The following is a 23009-nucleotide window of genomic DNA, read 5'->3' as shown; positions in this document are numbered from 1 at the left end:
AAAACATTTAATATGCCTATGTTGTGCAAACTCAACTGTACAGTCAGCTGAATAATTTTTCATCACCTTCATTACAATGCAATATATACTACTGTTCCATGATAAAGATCCACAGTTCTCATACAAATATGGTGCATTAACATTAACATTACTAAAAGTATCCATTTACCAAGAAGTCTGAAAATTAAGTGCAGTTCATCTTCAACAGTTGAACCAGGAAAAAGAGGCCTTCCTGATGCCATTTCAAAAAATATGCATCCAACGCCCCTTTATAAAGACAGAGAAAAAGATAAAGCAGAAATAATCTTTTAATTTCAGCTTGTAAAGGCTTCTGGGATTTCTCTTCAATTAAAACAAATTATTAGTTATTAGCCACACACTACTATTAAAATATTTAGAAAGATTTGTAGTAACAGAAGAGCTGTCAAAGTCTAAATAAAACCTGTGTCATAGCTATATCAGATGTTGAGTTAATCAATTTTATTAAAGTTCATGATAAAATACCACGTTACCCTGTCATTAGGAGAAGACGACTCGCTTTTTTCCCTAAATACAAAAATTCAAAGGCTGTGTATTTGAATGTTACTATTTAACATCCAAGCTGACATTTTTTCAACTTGACTCAGAAGAAAAATTTGAATTAGACAAAGCTATACCAACCACATGTCAATTTGAGTTGAATACTCGGAAGATCCAAGGAGAACATCAGGTGGTCTGTACCATAATGTGACAACTTCATTGGAATAAGTCTTTGTAGGAACAGACTTCGCTCTTGCCAATCCTTGATAAAAAGGGAAATGAAGAGTCATGCACAGCTTGCTTAAATCCTTTTTGTATGAAATTGACAAACTATTTTTAGGGCCTTATTATACTTGCTAAATACTATCACTATTACACTTGTCATCTCCTAATGTTATTTAAGGCCCTAATAAAGAGATTTATATTGCTTTTTAGTATTTATGGCAATCTCACGGTCAGCATTTTTAAGCACAGAAGAAAGGTAAACACATCAAAACCTGGACTAATCCTGTAAATTTCATTAAATAGCATTAGATTGATACAACACCTCCCTGTTGTGAAAACCTTCCGCACTGGTTCTGGAAAATTACATTGCAAAAGGCAGAAGGCAACAAGCAATTAACTGAATGGTGGAAACAGACCAAACCAGTGTTGGATCAGTAGGGGTTTTCCATCCTTACACTGTCAATTTGCCAGCAATATCTTCAATAAAATTCAGACCTATCATGTTAGATGCAATCTTCTGAGCAACTTTCATTCACACAGAAGGGGTAAAATCAGAGACGCAGAGCACAACTTTCAAAGGATCTTCCAGACACAGAAGGTAACAGGGAAATGTGGATGCCCCACTCTACTGTAAATCCCAAGGCATTTGGTGTATCAGTGATAGTGCAACACCTGACAATTTAGCACGTGAACAAACCCTTCCTCTCTCTCTCTCATGGTTACCCTACTTTAGAGTGACTGTGGAGTGGTAGGAGAAGCAAGGTGAGCGCCACCGTAAGGATTTGACTAAGTATCAATTTCACAGGAAGCTGTAAGACTTACTTTTGAACTGCAAGTAGACTGACAGTGTTACCTACAGAGGTATTACCCTGATTAATTACGCCCTGTAAAAGACTGACTTTCATTTTCCGTTTGAGAACACCCAAATTCACTACAGACCCAATATGCTCATTTCTCCTTTTAAGGAAAAATTATTTTCCTTTGCTGAGAGAAAAGAATAGTTATTACAGAGTAATTTCAGGCCATACCAAAATCTGCAAGCTTCAGTTCTCCTTTCTCATTAATTAGTAGATTTTGCGGCTTCAAATCTCGATGCAACACCTTTCTCCTATGACAGTAGGCCAAACCACGAAGAATCTGATATAAAAATAGCTACAAAAGAGAACATTTATATAAGTTATATAAGACAAAAAAATTGTAATCTACACATTGCATGACTACTTGGGCACTGGAGAGTTATGTACAGTAAGCAGGATGAAATGACTTCTCTAAAAAGTGAGTTACTTTCCTTAAGAGCAAATTCTGGACATCATCATTATTGTTCAAAGATTTAAAATCATTTTACGCTAATGCACTGCCTTAACACCATACTTTACAACAAAGACTTTCAGAGCAATTTGTTCTGTTTAACTGAAGAGAAACACAGGGCTGTTTATTTTTAAAGCGCATTTACCACTGCTCTTCCCCACACTAATGTCTTTAAAGATAACTGTCTCTGACTATATACTCAAGTTGCCTTTGGCCACAGAGCCCCTTCTGGAAATGCAGCTCAGCAGCATTTCCATCCAACTGTGCTGAACTACGTAAAGAATGTCTTTGCACGCTACTGGAAAAATACATGTAGATTCACAAGCTTAGGGAAGATGGAGAAATGGGTAATTGAGGATTATTAAAGCAGCTCAACTGCCTCTGGTATTTACATTCATCCCCTCACCTTGACACACACAGGTTTATTTTAATCCTCTGGAACAGCAAGCCAAGCAAACAACTTCAGTCATGCATATCAATGGTGCACGCATATAGATATAAAAGTAGTATGGGGCAAAGAAAGGTTTAGCAGTGGGCAGCCAATCAAGTTTAATGTATCACTGCATTAAGGACTAATATTTTGCAGTTTCTGTATGTATAAAGGTCTGATCTCAAACATGGGACTTTTGGGTAGCTATTGCTGGCATTTACCACACAGCAGCACTCAGTCAGCATAGGTAATCAAATGTACAACCAGAAAATATGAAGCATTACAGAAAACAATGTGACAAATTGATCATGTAACAGGACCTCTGAGGAAAAACATTAGAATGTTTTTATATAACCATATTCTAATACATGGGTTTATTTTTGCACCAAGTGACACTACCAAATTCTTTTTCATAAACTGGACAAATACACAGCAGGTGTAGTTACATCCATCTGTTCTCAGTGTGCTGACATGGGATTCATCTGTGCTAGAAAAATAGGAATTAGGATTAATTTCTTTCTCTTTGCTTTCCTTTCTGAAGAGCAGAATGAGAAGCAACAAGTCTTGTTCCAGCTATCAGGCCCATACTGTTGCAGGGGTAGTCAGTTCCAAGCTTTATTACCATGACTTCAATAGAAGTGAATGGCCATCCCTAATGTGCACTGGGACTGCAAGGATTAGTCAAGAATGCAAAGCAGATTACTCTACAGAAATTGTGAAGCTTCACCACAGTTGGCAGGGATCCTTTTGGAAATGCACAGGATGCCATGTATTAGCTCAAAACTTTGGGTAAAGCACTAATACCTGCAGAGATCACACACACCTTCATTTTGTCAAAACACAAAAAACTAAAATTAGCCAAGGAATGTGAGGAAGTGATGTCAGGGAGGTCTCTCAAATGTTAATGATGACTCAAACCCCCATAGTTATTATAAGGTAAGCACCTACAGCTACCACAGCTGTTCTGGTTTCCCAGTGCCAAAGGTACTGACCATATAAATTTGCTCTCTGAGCACAGCTTAAACCATAGGCAAACAAGGAAAAACAATTCCTCTGCTTAGCTCAGGTTACCACAAGCAGATTCTGTCTTGTTCACTAACTGCACTTGTAATTAAGAGTCAAGTTCCCACTTACAGCTTTCCTTTATTTTTTTAAGCTTAAAGCACAGCTTATGAACTTGCAGATAATTAAAAACACAAGCATAATTATGATTTTTGGTTGCCTCTCTGAAGTAGAAACAAATGAAAGAATTTCCCTTTGCAGGCTCTCAGAGGAAGCAACAGAGCAGGTTATGGGCAGATGTCTTTCCCTGGAGACACTTACAGTAACGTGATAATGGAATGAAAGGGAAAGCTCACCAAACAGAAACCAATGTCTAGCCCATGTGCCAAATCATTTCACTCATTTCACGACAGTTCTGTACTCTGTTTGGAAGCTTGTTTCTAAAGCCCTAAGTATTAAAGAACACTAAGAGTTCTGCTGGTTTTCCAAATAAAAGCCTGGTTTTTACAGGAGAAATAGCACCTGACCCTGACTTAGTTTCAGCAGGCCAGACTGGAGACTGAGTCACTTGACCTGGACACAACCATAACTAGAAGAAAAAGTAAATTAGGTCGTAAGGAAAATTTTATTTCCATTTTCTTACTAATGGAAAGATGAAAATTACTCATTCTTAAATACATATTTTTGATTTCTTACTTGTGTGGTGGGCAGTGGCACCCAAAAACGCATTCATGATTGAGGCCACATTTTCCTCAGTGTCCACATATAAATCCGAGGATATATCAAACAACAGACTTAGTAAATGAGTATAAAATAATGGAAGGACAAGAAGTCAAAAGAGTTATAAGTGTATTATTTTCTAGGAATTTTAAAAATTTTAGATATGTATTATTTTTTAGGACTTTAAAAATTTTAGATATGTAACTTCAAAGAGAATGAAAACACATGAACTTAAATAATCTTTCCTCTTTTCGATGTTTTAAACACTTAAAACAAAGACATCATCTGATGTCAAATGTAGCTAAGTCAGGCCAAAAAGGAAGTTAAGTTTCTTTATTTTACTTTTAAAGAGACTAAACCTGATTATAAAGTTCTCTGAAATTCTTAGGACAAAGCTGGAAGGTGGCCACTGTCACCAAAAACACTCACCTTTACATTGTGCATACTCATGATGTTACCACAGTCATCCATGTACTGCTTCAGGTCCTTGTCCTGGCAAAACACCATCATTGGGGTTCAGTAAAATTGTGTGCAACAAATAACATGAATATTACTATGTAATATTATATTATGTAATATATATAATATTATAACTATATAATAATATAGTTTTATTATTTTTTATATACTATGTAATATATATGCAACAAATCACATGAATATTACTTATGTATATGGAACTGAAATGATTCACCAAAAAAAGATATTTCTGCAGAAGATACTAAATGATAAAAACCCCTAAAGCCTGGACACAAATACCCATGGTTTTCCAGAGGATAGAAATACCCTTTTCCCAGCAAGCTGTACTGTCTCAGGCAACATTACTTGCCATTGCCTTCTCCTCCATCTATGTGAGGCACAGTATTTTATAGAATTGGTATATTCTCCAATTACATTGAAAGTCAGCTATGTCACAACAGAAAAATATCATAGGAACAGAAAATATCACTGGAACCACAGTGTGATTACCATGTTATACAGATAATGACTTTAGACAAGCAGACAGTTTGATCAGGCAGACCACCAGTATCTGCTATTAATAAAACTCTGTAATGATCACAACAGTGTTTACTATTTTACAGCCATTTAAGAACTGAATACACTGTTCTCATTTTTAGCTGAATGACTGTAAATGCAGGAAAAACTCAAGTAGTCCTAGCATTTTAAAAAAGAGTACAGAATTTTGTTGTGTTTCTGTTTCTTAGAAACAATAAATCAAATTTAAAGCTCATTAATTGTTTAAGCACTTACCAGGTATTCAAAAACAAGAGTCAAAGACTTGTCTGTGTGCACAATATCATGTAACGTAACAATATTTGCATGTTTCAGATCTTTTAATAATGACACTGCAAGAGAGAACAGGAAGAACAAAATAAGTGCACAACACATGAGGAATAAACGCAATTTCTACTTAAGATCATCCATATAAACGATCTGGGGTTTTTTAATTAAAAAGCTATTTTTAAGATCATAAAACTCATATAGATCAAGTTAATAAAAAAGATATTTAATCAAATAAAACAAACACACGCTTGAATAACCAGCCTGTATTTCTTAAACTATACTTTTCAGGCAGAAGTAATTCTGTAAAATGTACTGAGTTCCTGAAAGTTACTCACTAACAACAGTCTAATTCAGTATCTAATCATCCACTTATAATACTGCATTTGAGATCACAATCACAATTGAATTTGAAATCACAACAAAGCAAATAAATTTGAAACAAAACTCTGGACTATATTGCATATGTCTGGACTATAATTTTCCTCATCAATACTAACAGCAATTTTACTAATCTCCCATGTAGGCTACATATTTCCAAGTACTGATGGTGCTTTGGTCAAAAAGAACTCCAGAAGTATCTCAAATTCTAAGAACTAAAAAAAAAAAGTTACCACCTTCTCTTATGGCTGTGCATGGTGCTCCCTCCTCATGCTCCAGGCGGATTTCTTTCAGAGCTACCAGATTCTCTGTCAATTTACTCCTCCCCTTATAAACTGTGGCATAGGTACCCTATAAAATGGAAAAAGAAGGGAATTTTTACAAGTTGTTCCTTTATCAAAACATTAGTTAAATAAGAAAATACTAACTTCTGAGGATCTAATAGATTTCATTTTGGATGTGAATAGTTTTGACTTTATATTCTTTTGAACTATGTAAAAGTACAGAAGTATTCTTTTAAGCACAGGACTGAACTCACAGAAGCCACGAGGGATGTATACACCTAACAGCTCTGAAAATTGCATGGAAACTTAAATACCACAGAGCTACCAAAGAAGTCAGATCAGGTAGCATTAAGTTCACTAAGTTCACTGCTGGGATCATTTACACTCCTCAAAGTCTCTATCTGACTACAGATACCTAGCTCGGGTATCTCTCACAATGCTGCAGTTATGTTTCCAAAGGCTGCAGACATACTCTTCCACAAACTCAAAGAAAATATGTAACTTTGGATAGCTTCTTGTCTTCATTATGTATTTTAGACAGCAAGAGATACAAAACTCTAGGGGCATATTAAATTAAGACAAAAAATTCTGACAATACAGTAGGTAAAACTAATCCCTGCAAATGCCACGAAAAAGCAACAAAGGTACAGAAACTGCCCTAGATCACTACAGTACTGTAAGACTCTGCAGAGGATCTGGACAGGTTGGATCCATGGCTGACAGCAATTTCATGAGGTTTAACAAGACCAAGCACCAGGTTCTGCACTTGGGTCACAACAATCCTATGCAGAGCTCTGGGCTTGGGGAAGTAACTGGAAAGATGATCCAAAGAAAAGGACCTGGGGGTGCTGGCTGACAGCAGCTGAACATGAGCCAGTAGTGTCTGCCCTGGTGGCCAAAAAGGCCAATGGCACCCTGGCCTGTGTCAAGAACAGTGTGGCCAGCAGGGCCAGGGAAGTGATTGTGCTCAGAACTTGTGATGTGACACCTCAAATGAATCCTGTGCCCAGTTCTGGGCCCCTCACTGCAAGAAGGGCATTGAGGTTCTGGAGTGTCCAGGGAAGGGTAATGGAGCTTGGTGAAGGGTCTGGAGCAGATGCCCTTTGAGGAGAAGCTGAGGGAGCTGGGGGCGTTTAGCCTGAACCAAAGATGTTCAGGGGGATCTTACTGCTCTCTACAAATGCCTGAAAGAAGTTTACCGCCAAGAGGGTATCAGCCTCTTCTCCCAGGTAACAAGTGATAGGAAAACAGGAATAAGCTTCAAGCTGCATCAGGCAGGCTCAGATTTGATAACAGGAAATTAAAATGTTTTAAATGGAGGACTGACTGCAATATTCCCAGCAGAGAGGCTGACCAGCCTTGCTTCTTTCTGCAATGTTCACATTTTGTCCCTCCTGAACTGAACTGTTTCTCTGGAAGTCAGAGGATGACTGGAGACGGAAAGCTGCTGCCCCCTCCAAGTGTGTTATGTACTTCCATTGGCAGCACCTGGCTGGCTGCCCAGCTCAGGTGTGCATGTTTCTTTACCAGAACATGCACACAGCTATTGCCTGCACCTTGCAAGCACTGGTCTCTAATCCATCATGAACATTCCAACACCTAAGTCATGACAAGAGGACACCAGACTTAGTGTTATCATCAAAAACATAGTGTTACCATCAACAGAATGATTTTGTCTATCTGAAAAAAAAGCCAGAAGGTCACAGCATATTTGCTAATGTAGTCTTGCTCTTCCCCAGCTCTGACAGTTCTCCTGCTCCTGCTTTTTTTTTTTAATTATTATTTATGCATAAACATTTGTGTAGCTGTGACATTGTTACACATGTTGAATATGTTTGGCTTACGGAAAAAGTAAATTCAACAGGCATTTTCAGAGATTTGGAAAATTTTGGTTAAACTTACACAAAATTTTACATAGGACATTGTCATCATTCCAAAAGAAAGCTATACGTACCTCTCCAAGTTTTTCTAACTTGATATAGGTTTCCATTTTGCCAAATCCAATTTCTGACTGCAATGAAAAGAAATGGCAAATTAATCACTAAAACCAAACACTTCATTTGTACATCATTTAATGAACAAGCTAAACTTCATTTCAGAAAATTACCTGACAATACTTGACTAACACTGCACAACTCCAGTATTTTAAAAACAAATGAGCACATTTTGATATAAATGCATCCCAGCATCCAAGCCCAGTGCTCAGCCTGTTGGCCAGTCTATGGTGTATCCTGGAGGGATTGTGAGCTGAGTTACACTTAGACCAAAACCTCACTTTAACCTATCTCCTTCTTAGGTTTTCTCCACTCTTCTGATCTGATTACTACCACTGAGGGTGTCATAACTTAAAGCATGGAAGTAATCTCAAACTAGTCCATCCTTTCTCTAGCTCAGCATAACCATATGCCGTTGCTTTTTCAAAGTAATCTTATTTGTCTGCTATGTTCAAGATCTGAGCTCCAAGCTTCCTCTTCCATTCTGAATTCTCAATGCCTTTTGGACTGAAACTTCAGCAAGAAAATCCTTAAGCATCATTCCTGAGCAAGCTTCAGCTTTGTCTCAGCACTTCACAAATCTTAGCTCCAAATCTTTGTGTAGTTTACTTGGATCTATTTATTCATCTTCTCTTTTTTTTGTCACCAACTTAGCTCATCAATGCAAGCCAGAAGGGTGTGCCTGCCTATAGCACACATTTACCTCTGAACACTCTAAGATCATTACTCTTTTCCTGTTCAAATCCACTGCTACTCATATAACACAGTTCTCTCTTACCATTATTTTCTCCTAAGACCACTGTGAATTACACCAAAGCTTCCTATTGTTCCTGTAGTGCTGAAACTATTGCTCCTGAATGCTAAAAGTAAACATGTAAATGTGAGTTCTTGAAGCAATTTACAGAACACATATAGCATGTACCCTGTCAAACCCCCAAATTTACAGGCCTCACAGGGTCATGCTTTACTGACAACTGAACACACTGCAACAAAAGAGCCAGGTTTTCTCCCCAGCACCACCCCTCCTTTCATTTCCAAACGCAGCTCTTCACTGGCTATTTCTTTCCAAAGAACAATCCTTTGACCCTAGGCTGGCTTCAGCATCTAGATCCACATTTCACAAGCTGATTTGCTCTTAAAAATGTGATGGATTTTAAAATTTTCTGCTATTTTATGGTAACATAAATACTGTTAACAGTATTAAGATTTGACAGCAATGTATTATGAAGCGAAGAAAAGGTTGATTAATACTTAGTTTTCAGAACACTTGTATGAAAATACATCTGAACTAACTGTAAGATCTTGTCTGCAAACATATTTCCTCTATCTAGGGGGAAAAATGGGTGTATAATTACATTAATATAACATTAAGAGCAATTCTGCTATATTAAACTAGTGTTAGAACTGAAATGTTTTAGAACTGTATAAGGAGACTTCAGCATCACACACATTCAGGAGCTTGTCAAAGACAAACTCTTTATCTCAAAATACAAGCAAAGTTGATATTTGCTACCCTTGTAGCTCCAGTCAGATTTTAAACATACCACTGATATAGGTGCAATGTTAGCAAAATAAATATTAAGTTTCCAAAGTGCATTTTGACCTAGTTAAACAAACATATCTTGAAGTGAGTATTAGATGGCATTAGAATTAAAAAGACAGGCTGCTTAGATTATTGGAACTAAAAAAGAACTCACAGCCATTGGTCTTGCTAACACCAGACAGTCTGGAATTTAAAAGCCAGATTTCTAAGAAACCTCAGTGTTTTTCATTAAGACTCATAAACTTAGTATCTGTTTAATACAAAAAAAATCATACAATACTTCCTACATACAGAAGACAGGTATTCTTCAAGATCTGCTTTACAATGTGTTTAAATTTTTGATCACATTGTGGTTTCTTGTCACTCCTAAGAAAAAATAAGCTTTAAATTCCTCAAACTAAGAATAATTTCACTTTTAGTTCAAAATAATTTTTGAACTATTTCATCTTTTTCTGCAATATGCATCTATCTTGCCTTACACAGAAACACTGATGCACAGCATTTATGCTCTTTTACTTCTAGTGACTGTGCATACAATACTGTACATGTATACACAAAATGCAATTACTGTAAAAACTAATTTTTTGCTTTTATTTCAAAGAAAAACACCAACCTAAAGTATAACAAGTCCTCACCTGGAACTTTTGATAGCCTTTTCCCTTTGATCCCTATTAAGTCTTGAAAAGAGATATGCCTTTGTTGCAGAGCACAATACTAATCTATTGTAAGTAAAAGTCTGCTATCAGGCAATAACAATTAAAGAACAGTGAGTCCTTGGGTTTCTTTTTTTTGAAAGCTTAGCTGCAAATCACAGCAAATGCATGCCTGCATTCCACAGCAGTGCTGGAAGGTTTCATTTTGGACTTTAAAGCCCTTTAAAAATGAAAGCATTTTAAAAGGCAAAACAACACAACCTTGTGATGGGAAGGCACACACCACATTCATTAGGGGGCACTGTTTTTCTGTCAGTTTTCTCAGAGGTAAAGAGAAGAGAACCTCAATTGCTCTCAGGGGTCACTGTTAAATGAGCAAGGGAATTCAGATTTACAGGAAAAATTCCCCCAGATCCCAAATACTTAACTCTTCTGGCAAGGTTCTACTGAAAAGGTATTTTGCCAGCATCTGAAGAGAGGTTTGGGGAAATCTGTTCCTCAGTTCCATGCTACAGCAGCAACTAAGAGGTGAATGAGCTACAAAATTCTGGCACAAGTATTTAAGCCTGACACATTATCATTACTTCTAGAGATTCACTTAAATATTTTCCTTGTTTTTTTTAACATTGTTTTTGCAAAAGGTGGCATGAAGATCAGAGCTTTGTTAGTCCAGCACATTAATTTTTTTTCTTTCAGGGTAAAAATACTCAAACAATGCTTTGTTATAGACCTTATTAATAATGAATAAAATAAATATATTTTACAGTCAACAAACCTATTTCACTATATGTACTTTCCTATTTATTTTTCAGTAAGTAAGTAATTAAATCAAGAAAACAACGATGTGCACTTCATAAGCCTATTCAGAATTTCTCTGTGACAAATTTCTCACCAACGAATTTACTCAGAATGTCAGTAACAGTCTAGCAATTCCTTAAGACCTCAACACTAAAGAACACTGATAGCTGAAACTATGACTGAAACATATCAATTTTTTAAAAAATAAGACAATAATGTTTTTTATTATTCCAGGGAGGTGCATGATTTACATGTACAAATATCCAAGTTTTCTAGCACTTATACCCTAATTATAGAATAGGAATACCCATTCTGTCATCTCTAAAGAAAAGACTTATTTTTTAAAGTAACCAATAATCCAAAAAGGTATATGTGAATTTATTCCTTTATTCTTTTAGGAAATAACATGTGCTTTAAAAAAGAAAACAAACAAAAAAAAAGCCCACAAAACACTCTCTATTGTCTCCGCAGCAAGATTGTGAGTGAAATTTTTTTTTTCTGAGAAAAAATTGTTATCAAATAAAAAAAGAGCAGTGAGGAGGACTTGCCTTCATATTATGCTGCTTTAGGGCCTTCCTACTAAATCACGAGGGGAGCCAGCCCTGACCTAAGACTGTGTGGCCTATTTGCTCAAAAAGATCATCCCTGCTCTAAAAAGCAGAAGGATTTAAGTATGTACTTTGGGAGTTTAGTTTAGCCACTGATTTCAATACGTCAAGACCTTCACTGAGAAATACAAGAGCACCAAGTTAGCAGAAGAAAAATGATACAAAGAGTGAAGTTCTTAATCAGATTTTGACAAGTACATGCTGATGATGTTCAGGAATAAAAGGTCCAAGTGGAAATGAAGCTGAAACACACCTATGGGATACTGGCCTGTGTGTTCAATGGATTCTGAAGAGCTGAGAGGCTGGTTAGAAAGGCAGGTGCATCACACTTACCAGGGACGCTCGACGAGAACGCCGACTCATGGGCTGGTCAAAGGGCGGGCTGTTGATCTGCAGCTTCTCCAGGTAGCCATCGGGGATCCTGATGTCAGCGGGCAGTGACAAGCGCTTGTTCAAATCCTGCAGCAAATAATGGGAAAAAGAGAAAGGACAAGTCAAATTCAGAATTTCCTAAAATATTTTCTATTGTCTGCTGTGTTACTATATAAAACTGAAATATTTACACAATGAAAAATAATCTCACAAAAATGGTTTTAAAAGCATATTCTCTTCTTAAAATACCTCAACTTGCTTATATAACAGGTTAAAAAACCTGTGCAAACTTATTACTCGGACAAGAGGAATGAAATATTAAAATGCAAATAACTACATTGTGGATAAATGTATTGAGCTTACTCGAATACTTATAGAGACCTGGAATACCAGAAATTGAGAATTCAGAGACTCGTGGATGCATTTCTTTTCATATAGCAGTTACTTTAGTATAAGAAGAGATTTCCATAATTCAAAATGTATCACCCTTTCTCTTGACTACAAAAAGCTACAAACTTAGTCTATTTTCTCCAGTCTCACAAAACAGAATCACTTCATTATTAGTGCCAACTGTTACAAATATTACTACATTTCTTTTATTTGTAACTCTTTATTACAGGGATCTTTCAAAAATCAAATGCTGTTTTCTCTGCATACATTCTGGTTTTCCCCAGTAAATTTTTTCAACAACAATATACATTATTTTTAAGACAGGAGGGAAAGGAAATCACTTCATTTTTTACCAAATGGGGGGGGGGAAAGAAGATTTGTATCTGCACATTTGTATTGTTTTTATTTTCCAGTTTGGCTTTAATGTCAAACATGCCAAGAAACAAAAAGATTAAATATTGTCTCAAAATGGTCAGTCACCATCTCACAAGATAAAAGGACATCACAACCAGACTCACAAAAAATGGTTTGTCACTTCTGAAACAGCAGGAATTGGTTTTTAGTGTAGGTAGTTTATCCAAGTAAAGAAAGTCATGCTCAACATCAAAGCGCACAGTCTGTTCCCAGAGATTCTACCCCGAAGCTGAAGACATCTCTAGAAGCACCACTGTTTTCACACTTTTCACCAGCACAAGAGGTAACTGTATTTCTGCTGGTAGACCTGAGATTTAATCAATACTGACCTGAGGGCAGTAAACCTTTCCTGAAGTTTTTCTTTTCTGTCTTACCTATCACCTCCAGCTGGGCATCCTGAGCTAACCCAAATGTTGGCAGCTACGTATCCCTGTTCGGTTCCCCTCAGGCTTGACCATGTGGTTCTACTCATGTCTACAGAAGCTCTGAACTACTTCAGCATGCTAAATAATCAAGAAACTCTAGGCAAAGTGCATAGCTTCCTGACAGCTTTGTGCTCCAAACAGGTTCAGTGTGAGGTCAGACAAGCTCACAGCCCGAACGCAGGGCAAGGGAGGCACAGCAGGGCAAGCCAAGGAAGCCGGCAGCCAAATTGGCTTAGGTTGACAAAGAACTGGATCATCAGACTTTTCAAGACTTGAGATCTTGGTGAACAACTTGCTAAGCTTTCAGCGATGGGAATGTATTTGAACCATGTATATACATGACCTGTACACATACCTGGAGCAAAAGCTAAGCAGAAAATACCAGATAAAGAGACAGACTTTGAAAAACCTATGTAACTTGGGAATTAGTTGAATCTCAGGTAGGACTGAAGTGTTAATATATATCCCCCTGGATGATTTACATATGCTATTCACTATGGCCACCCCATACAGGCAGAAATGTCTGGACAGAGGCCAGTAAAGCTCTAATTTCTGGCAGCTGATCCTCCTGCTCTCCTTTTGCTTCTCACACCTCCTTAGGTACAGAGCACAAAGCCTGTTATCTTCTTCTTTGCTGCCCAACATGAGCTTCTTTGCACAACTGGAAAAATCAGTGTCAATTTTTTATCTCCTACAGAATTTTTAAACCATCTTTAAACAAAAAAAGTGCTGTTCACAGAATGTCAGATTTGACCAACATTTTGAAACTAAATTAAAAGAAAACAGAAGGTATGGCTCTGTTCTGGCATACTTCCTCGTTTATTAAGTCATTTTCAACTTGCATATTTTAAATTTTTTAAAACATTGGCAATTGTAAAACTGTGGTTTTTGGGAGAGTGGCAGAACCAACATATTGTAACAGGACCTACAAGTATTCCCTAGAGTAAAACACTATTTTCCACTACAGTAATTTCCTTCTTTTCGCCAGGCTCTGCTAATGCCTCTCTCCCACTAAAGAGGGTTTCAGATTATGAAAAAAAAAAATTTCATCCTATAATTTACTGCATTCCTCAGAAAGGTCTGGTAGCTGTTCACAACAGCTGAGCACAAAGGAAAGCATGCCATGTTGACTTGAAGAAAGCAGCTCTGACATCTTACTGCAGAGTAAAACCACGAACTGCTGGAACAAGACAGGGATGACAGGAAAAGGATCAGCATAAATCTCTATCTCACCTTCCTAATGTAATCCCAGATCAGCACTGGGCCAATATACTGGATTTATGGTTTTTTTCTGATGGCTCAAGAGCAATTCGAAAAATACCAAAAGAACAAAAGAAAATATCAGTGAGCTGAGTTTTTCAATGTAACTTCCTGAACACAACAGATATGACCACTATCCTATAAACTCTGTGACAAAATAGCTTTTTCCTACTCTTACCTATTAACTCTTGTGGCGCAGAAACCTGTTGTAGTGCTCTCACTGTCCCACAGTGCTTGTTTAACAGGTGCATTTATAGGGATTTTAACAGAAAATGTTTACAGGGATATTGAAGTTATGGATCTCAACTCAAAGGCCTCAAGAAATACTGACCTGATTGTACCCCCAAGCTCTCCATGTGCATGCTCTCTCCCCTCACAGCACTCATGGCTGGCACAGCCGAAGTGGTGCTTCAAACCCACCTCCACAGCCTCCAAGAAGCACTCCCAAGCACACCAAGTTGATGGGTATATAGGGAGAAGGAAGCAAAGGCAGCCTTTAGGGCTGCAATGGCTATTTGAAAACAATGCCATTGAGTGTGCACTGTGCATTCAACACAAATCTTTTCACATGGAGGGCAAGGGAAACAAAGCAAGTCTAAGATTCTACACAGGTACAAAGAATCCCTTACTTTGAAGCCCAGTTATCACAGAAACATGATAAAAATATTTTAGACACGGAAAATATGATAATGTGAGGTAGATGTAATTCTATTACAGAATTCCTATTCCTTCATTCTCAAAACCTCTGCCTATGCCATTTTTGCAACAGGCCCCACGATTTTACTTCAGAGATTCATGTGACAGCCTCAGTTATAAACCAAGACCTTCAGCTGTATGCTTCCATTTGGTGCTCCACAGCAGGTAGTACAGTCTGAGTCTAAGTATTTACTGCTGCAAAGGCCAAAATCTCTTCCAATTTGGATAACCCCCCCAAAACAGTAATCCACTTTTACATAAAACAACAATCCTCATCTCCATGCAACCTCCATCTCAATGCAACTCCCCTGCAAGGTCTTTCTTTAAAAAAACCCTGATCAACACATCCCAACCTGAAGAAAAAAGGAGACTTTTTTTTTAGAATTATAATACCTGATGTTAGTAACATTTCTTTCCCTACATTTGTAATGTAGTAGACAATACATGACAGCAATCGCTCTTTTTCTCCCCTCAGAAAAAAAAAAGAGTATTAAGCACTGAAAGTCTAAATTTTTGCCATGTTATAAATAAAATCAAAACAGTATCTATTCTCCTTAACTTTCTTGAGCTGAAGAAAGGTTCTTTTCTGTGAGAAAACCATAATGACTTAATAGAAACTGCAGTAGGTAGTTTATAGATTTTTCCTCCCAACGATTTACAATACAATACTTCCAAAACTCATGCTTATTTGGCTATGTTGGAATGTCAACCAAGCCAAGACTTCCTTTTTAAAACCATCCATTAAAATTGCTATCTACCAGCCAGAAACGTTTTATGACACCAATATCTGAAAGATTATAGAATGATATATAATAAGTCTTCTTTGTATTACAATTTTCCTTTACCTAACTCCCTAAAATAGACAAAATGGAAGAAAGTAATTTAGACTACAAACCCAAAAAAGTGAAAGAAGGAAATTATTATGTTGTATTTGTCTGCACCACCTTAATTTCTCCCAGTTTTTGCAATAATTGAAGCAACCACCTCTTGGGAAAAGCAAGCAATTATAATTAAATGCTATACAGTAACATGAAAGGGGATTCATTAGACGTGCAGAGAGGAATAAGCAGAACGTTTCCTAGTGGCTAAATAGAAAAACTGGAAACTAAAATTACATCAGTCTGACACAGTTGAAAACCCCAGTTAACTTAACTGAGATAATGCTGAAACAAAAGCAAGAACCTACCAGACACCTACCAATTTTGAGTCTTAACTGCTCAAGACCATGCAGTCTGATGACACTCAGGCAGCCTGGTCATCTAATGGCAGCAAGACACTTCTCTCCCACTGGGGGCTGACCCTGGTGAACAGTCAAGACTTCACCCAGTGGAGCGCTCACTTTCTGCTCCCACAAAATCTAGAGAAAACTGAAGGATGGCAGGGAGACTTGTGGGTGTGTGTAACAGCAGTTTAACAGGGAAAGCAAAAGCTATGTGCCCCAGCAGAATGGGAAAAGGAACTGATTCACAGCTTCCTCTCCGCACGCAGGTGTCCAACGGCTTCCCGGAAAGCTGGGCTTAGCATGCACATGGCTCAAGAAGTGCAAGACAAATGCCATAGCCACAAATGTCCTCCTTCCTCTCCCCTGCTCCAGCTTTTACTGCTGAGTGCCATGGCAGACGGCACAGAATAGCCCTTTGGCCAACTGGGTCAGCTGTTAAGCCCAGGGGAATCAGCCTGTTTCCCTGGTGGTGCTGAGCAGCCTTTAGGGCAAGTCAGGCCTTGGTGCAGGAAGCCTGGACCTGCCCCTTCCATGCAGTCGCCATCTCTGCTCCCTCTGCTGCTCCTGCAGCCATCCCACTGCAACCCTGCTATGGCTGCTTCACCAGCAGTAAAACCTGCTCTTCTAAACCACATGGCTTGCTGCTGTCTTGGTGTGACACCAGGCTGGAGGGCCAGCAACAGTAGGAAACAGATTTTTAAGAACTTCTAATTGTCTTAAATCTCTGTGGAATTCTGTGAAGCAATGAGAGACTTTCTGGACAGAGGACTTTGTTCACACTTATTTCAATGACCAACTGAATATAACGGCCTGTTAGCACTTCTCGTAGAAAAGAAAAAACTAAAAAACTTAAACCACGGTAATAAAATATCTTGCTACAATGCTGTTTAAAGAAGTCATAAGGAAACATGTAAAATAAATGGCAGGACTGAATTTTCCCTATGCTCTTTGAGACTGTCAACACTACAAAGTTAAATGTCCTTTTACAACACTAATTTTGCATCCCTTCATAAATCTTCTAAATTTTTGAAGGCACTAAATTAGAGCAACTCCCTATGTCATTTTATATATCCTTTTTTAAATGTGACGGATCTGTAAGTGGTGTACACAGACCCTCAACTCTAAGAGAGAGAATCTGGGTATATTCCTTATAACTCTTAAGAAGCAAGGGTTTACTGGAATGCAAAATCTTAGCTTTTAGGGGCAACAAAGTACTTCAGGTAAAACAAATAATCTTTTAGAGAACTGAAACTTTATTATTTTCTTGTATTTCACTTAAGATTTATTTTTCCAAATGAGGTCTAATTTAAGAAAAAGCTTTTGTCATTTCATAGCATTTTCTAGATAATTCTTTTATACTTAGCTTGAGGGTCAACTTGCAACAAAATATATCGGTATTCAATAAATGTGGTACTCTAAATGATCAAATGCCTATGGTTAACTGTATGTTATTTAATGAGCTATTTTTTGATCCAGTTCCAGATTATACTCTGGAGAACATATTCAGCCACCATTTGATTTGTTAGGGGAACCGGAATGCTTGTGGCATTTTCCTCCTCCTTCCACAACTTAAAAACACATTTTCTACCCTCATATGCAATGCTTATTCTCAGTTTTGCTTTACTACTGGTATTACTGGCAGAGAAATGTATTTATTTTTATAATTTATCTGAAATGAGTTTCACATTTGTCCCACTCTGCCTCATGGCAGATAAACATGTAAGCACTTGTGACAATAACACCACTTTGTTTTCTGTGGAGATAAACGACCCTAACTTGTGTTTATCTTTGTCATCTATTTCTAATGCCAGCTACAGCAAATGCTCTAAGAAGAGCTACAGTTTGTCCAGCCTTTTCTTTCATCTGGCTGACATCCAACTGTGTTGCTGTAACTTGATGCGGAAGTTCTGTCTACCACTGACTACTTACATTTGGGCACAAGAAAAGGAGGCAGGAATTCCACCTTAAATTCTGCAGGTTCTGTGAGCTGAGGAATTTGACATTTTATGTAAACAAACCTGTCTTCTAAATGAAAAACAAACAAACAAACAAAATACAACCTTGCCCCCAGACTAGGCCTGTTTTTCACACATATAAGTAAATTCCAAAAATCCTAACTTTTTTTTTCATTATCTCTGGTCCTCTTCTCGATGGCCTAAAACACTATTGCAAATATCAGCTTCTTCACTTGCCACCCATAGTACAACATTCACAAGACTTTAATACTAGAATTTTGTTACCACATTCTGTTTTTCACCTCTGTCAATTTTTTCTTTAGCTACCTATCCTTTTCTCCTATTTCCATAATACAAACTTACCAACTATTCCCTCTAATAATTGCCTGACTAGACTCATTTAATACTACATAGTGCTACACTGTGACACTTTTCAGGAAGTCCCATTCCTGACCCACAGGTAATTTTCACTCTTCTTCAACCCTGTCAAAAAAAAATAAACCTAGTTTTATTTGTGAAAAGAGCACTGTTAACATTTTCCACTTTAAATCAGGTATCATAACAAAAAAACTTACGGATTTTGTTAATTCACCTTTTTTTTGGCCAAAATGCACTACACACTTCAGTTAATTTCACTGAAGTTTATAAAGATTATTCTAATTCAGGATAGACAATGTTTGAACTCTACATATTAAAACTGCTCTAAAAAGAAGCAACTTGAAACATTCATATTTTTTATATGAAGTTTGTCTGTCTTCTGTCAAGTCATTTTGCCTTTGACTTACATAGCACATTTAGAAAATAAACACTAATATTTATGATGAAATAGAAAAAACATCATTAAACACAAAAAATACAAAACCAGAAAATTGCCTCAGGGAAGGCTTTGTTGTTGTCTTCCAATTCCAATTTTACCTACACTACAAAAAGCAAAAACGAAAACCAGACTACTTTTATTTTAACCTGTAACAAACGTGCCAATTGCAGAGCGCTCCTTTCTTGCTCCAACAGTACGCCACTCTTGTACCTACTTGACTACTAGTGCTGCTAATCTTTGAACTGATAGGCCATTTCAGACTGTTACCACACTCACAACTGCAGCTGCAGCAAGAGAAGGGAGATTTGTCAGAAAAACTTGAGGGGAAACCCCCGATAAACATCAGCCTCAGTTCACTCTTACTGACTGTCTCATTTAGCAAAACCTAACAGCTGAGTATCTCCCAAGCCAGTATTTCATTGCCTGCGGCCAGATGTTCCCACTGCTTTTGGAGGAGAAAGGGCTGGGTGTAAGAAAGACTCCTAACTACACCCTCCAAACAAAGGAACTAATAATCCACTGATACAAGGTTAGGAGCCAAGGGGAGTAGGAAGCTGTCTCTGTCAGTGGGTGACACAAGCCATACTGACAAGCTACATCATTATATACCTTATAATCCTTATTGCTTTGGCTATTTCGTTTATTGGGGAGCTACATTTCCAGACCAGTCATTATTTAAGGTATGTACTTACTATATGGCAACAGACAACTTACTGGTCACCTCTCCCTTAAATTTTAGTTTATCTTTTAAGAGTTGATTCTGCTAAATTCCATCCATGAAATTTTGCTACAGCCTCACAAAGAAAAAAGAATTGTTCTTCTAATTGTTCATCAGCCTGATGGCCCAAACAATCCACTATGGATCAAATGAAAATGCTCCTGTGTAAGCATGGGTCTGAATTGGCCTTCTCACCAGCTTTAGCAAGCACCAGTGAGACATCTCAGCTGCAACCACGGGCTGCTCACTAGTAACTCATTGTGCTTTTTGTTCACTGGAGAATGCCTAATGACATCTAAAATACTGCATCATACAACCCTCTGTGCAACACAATTCAACTTCATAACATGCTTACTGTAAAAGAATCTCCAAAACCAACCAAATTTTTACACTATTTTTTCTTGCATATTTTAACAAAGAATGTGTATTATGTGCTACCTCACGATCCACAAAGCAAACAAATTAACTTTAAGACATTCGCTTGTGCCAGTAAGAATTTAAACATTCTAATATACAACTTTTAAGCATGTACTTACTGTATCATTTTAGTATCAGATACCATGTGGAGTTTTTTTCTGAAGGTTGCCTTATCAAATTTCATTGCATTTTTGTCAAATGACAGTCAGCACAGTTGAAGCCAACTGGATCCTCTACAGAATTATGACATACAACAAGACTGCTAGATGCAAAAATAAATATATAAAAAACCAAGCCTAAACCAGAGAATATATTTGTAAAAAACTATTATTTGGTTACAGCTCTGTAGACCTTCGAGATCTCTAAGAAAAACACCAGCATACACAAGCACCAAAAGAAACCTATAGCATCCTTGCAGCACACTATTTTAATACCCTTATAAATAGGCTTCAATTACTGTAACCAAAAAGACTATTTTAACAGCTGGGATGACTTATCTATACTGGTCTTCCTTATATGTATATAAAGCCATCACCATTCCCCCACACAACTGACATGTTTAGTTATAATTTCATTATGATGCATAAAGTGCATTTTTTCGGTGTTAGCAGCATGATTTATATCTGAATATTAGATTTTTCCTTTACACTTGAATGTTGTTATTATTACAATTTTACTGAAAACATTAAATCGCAATTATTAAATTACTTTTCTGCTGAATTTGAGGAAAGCGTCATCAAAGAACTTCTTCTATTAGCAGCAATAATGAAAATACAATCTTAAGATCCATCTACAAAGGATCACTACTAGATTTCACACCACAAATCTGTGCTGATTTTCAGCAAGTCTGTTGAAATGCAGCACAATTTAGGAAAGCATCAATTTTGAGTACTGAATCAAGGGGCTTTTTTACATTTGGGACAGAATTGACCCCACATACAGTGGAATTGATTCATCATTTAAATCAAAAGTTTTTTTTCCAGATATGCTAATCGAGTACAGAAAGCACTTTCAGGGACTTTATCATGAGATTGAGCCCACAGGCCATTTCAGACTCGGAAGAAATACCAGTGACCACAGACAATGCACGTTCTCTGTCTCCTGCCCAACATAAACACAGCTTGTCAGACTGGGTTTTAACATGCCAGGCAAAGACAAGGAGCCAAGCCTCATCTGTGAAATATTATTATTACAAATTCTAGGGTTAAATCTCTGCTTTGGGGCTAGGTGTCACATTTTCCCAGCACATCTACTATCATCAATCAACAAAGCAAGGTCTTTACCACCAGCAGCTGAAGAATGTTATTGCCAATATCTACAGTAGCTATGGCTCTCAAATAAGAATGTTAAATAAATATGAATAATATAAAAATTAAAAGCATAGAAACCAGTATTGCAGGAAGATATCTTTGTTTTTATTTATTTTAGCACCATGAAAAACTTAGGAAATGTGCTAAGCATCTTTTCAGTAGTATTTGCAACAATTAGTATTTTTGAAGGCACATAATTAGAATCACAGGCCAATAGGTTCTTTTAAGCAGGCAAAAATATGAATTCTGAACACTTTCAAAATACTTTTAGTGTATTTTGTGTAATAGTGTATATTAGTGTATGATATTTCTCACATTTAGTGAGAATTTTCATTTCATGGATATGCTGCTTAGGCTACCAACTAGCTGAAAAAACCTGCTCTTTCACACATTTTTCAAAAAAACACAGGCTGTTATTTTATTTACTTCATCTCTCCCATTAGTTTTAAAGAGAAAGGTTTAAACTGTTCAGCACAAATACAGTATTCACAAACTGCATTCCAGGAGCTTCTATTCACATCCAATGAAACCAAACAAAACAAATACATGTGTCAGAAAACCAGTTTTGAAAAATATGAGAAAGGAGAAATGAAAATCAAATGTGAGACATTAACTTTCCTTTCAGCAAGTATATAAATACACATGAAATTTTTAACAGATTATACCAGAAACACTTGAAAATTGTTCTGGTTTTTTTTTTGGTTGGTTTTTTGCTTTGGTTTTGGTTTGTTTTTATTTTTTTGTTTGTTTGCTTTGGTTATTATTTTATTGCATCAGAAAGCTTGTCACAAAGTGAACTTAGAGACTATAAGGAAGAATGTAAAAAATAATAGCAACTATAAAGATATCATGTCTGATTTTGTTTGCCTGTTAAATTGCCACCTATCAAGATACCACTTCGTAACACCAGCCTCAACAGAAACCCCGCTCAAATTCAGGGTCTATGGCTGTGTGACTCAGCAGGAGGTGCTAAGGGCAGAAACAGAAGATAATAAAGCAAGCTCTGCCTCACTTACTACTACACCTTCCTAATTTCTAAACATGGATTTCTGTATGTTTTCATCAGTTTCTGTAATATAGTAACAGGAGAAAGTGTCCTGAAAGGAAAAAAGGTAGTGTAGGTTCCCAGCTTGTAAGAAAAATGAGACCAAGCGGAAGGAAAAAGAGAAACAGAACACACCACTGCAAAAACACAAACTTGGATCTTTAAAACAATTCTGTGTAATATTAATTACTAACACTAGCACTTACATCATCAACAATGCTT

General features: G+C 37.0%; 1 protein-coding gene across 1 annotated transcript in view; it reads right to left on the bottom strand.

Annotated features, from left to right (window-relative positions):
* The window catches only part of CDK17 (cyclin dependent kinase 17), a 91163-nt gene that overhangs the window by 6000 nt on the left and 62154 nt on the right, over window positions 1-23009 (bottom strand). The window contains exons 5-12 of the mRNA XM_030960913.1: window positions 12080-12205; window positions 8105-8161; window positions 6103-6217; window positions 5456-5550; window positions 4634-4696; window positions 1773-1896; window positions 661-781; window positions 170-267 (exon numbers count right to left, since the gene is read on the bottom strand). Of these exons, the coding sequence (XP_030816773.1) occupies window positions 170-267; window positions 661-781; window positions 1773-1896; window positions 4634-4696; window positions 5456-5550; window positions 6103-6217; window positions 8105-8161; window positions 12080-12205 (799 nt within the window). The remainder of the gene's footprint in view (window positions 1-169; window positions 268-660; window positions 782-1772; window positions 1897-4633; window positions 4697-5455; window positions 5551-6102; window positions 6218-8104; window positions 8162-12079; window positions 12206-23009) is intronic.

Source organism: Camarhynchus parvulus, chromosome 1A (assembly GCF_901933205.1).
Source record: "Camarhynchus parvulus chromosome 1A, STF_HiC, whole genome shotgun sequence".
NCBI lineage: Eukaryota > Metazoa > Chordata > Aves > Passeriformes > Thraupidae > Camarhynchus > Camarhynchus parvulus.
The sequence above is the reverse complement of the archived record's forward strand: the minus strand, read 5'-3'. Positions and strand labels throughout refer to the sequence as shown.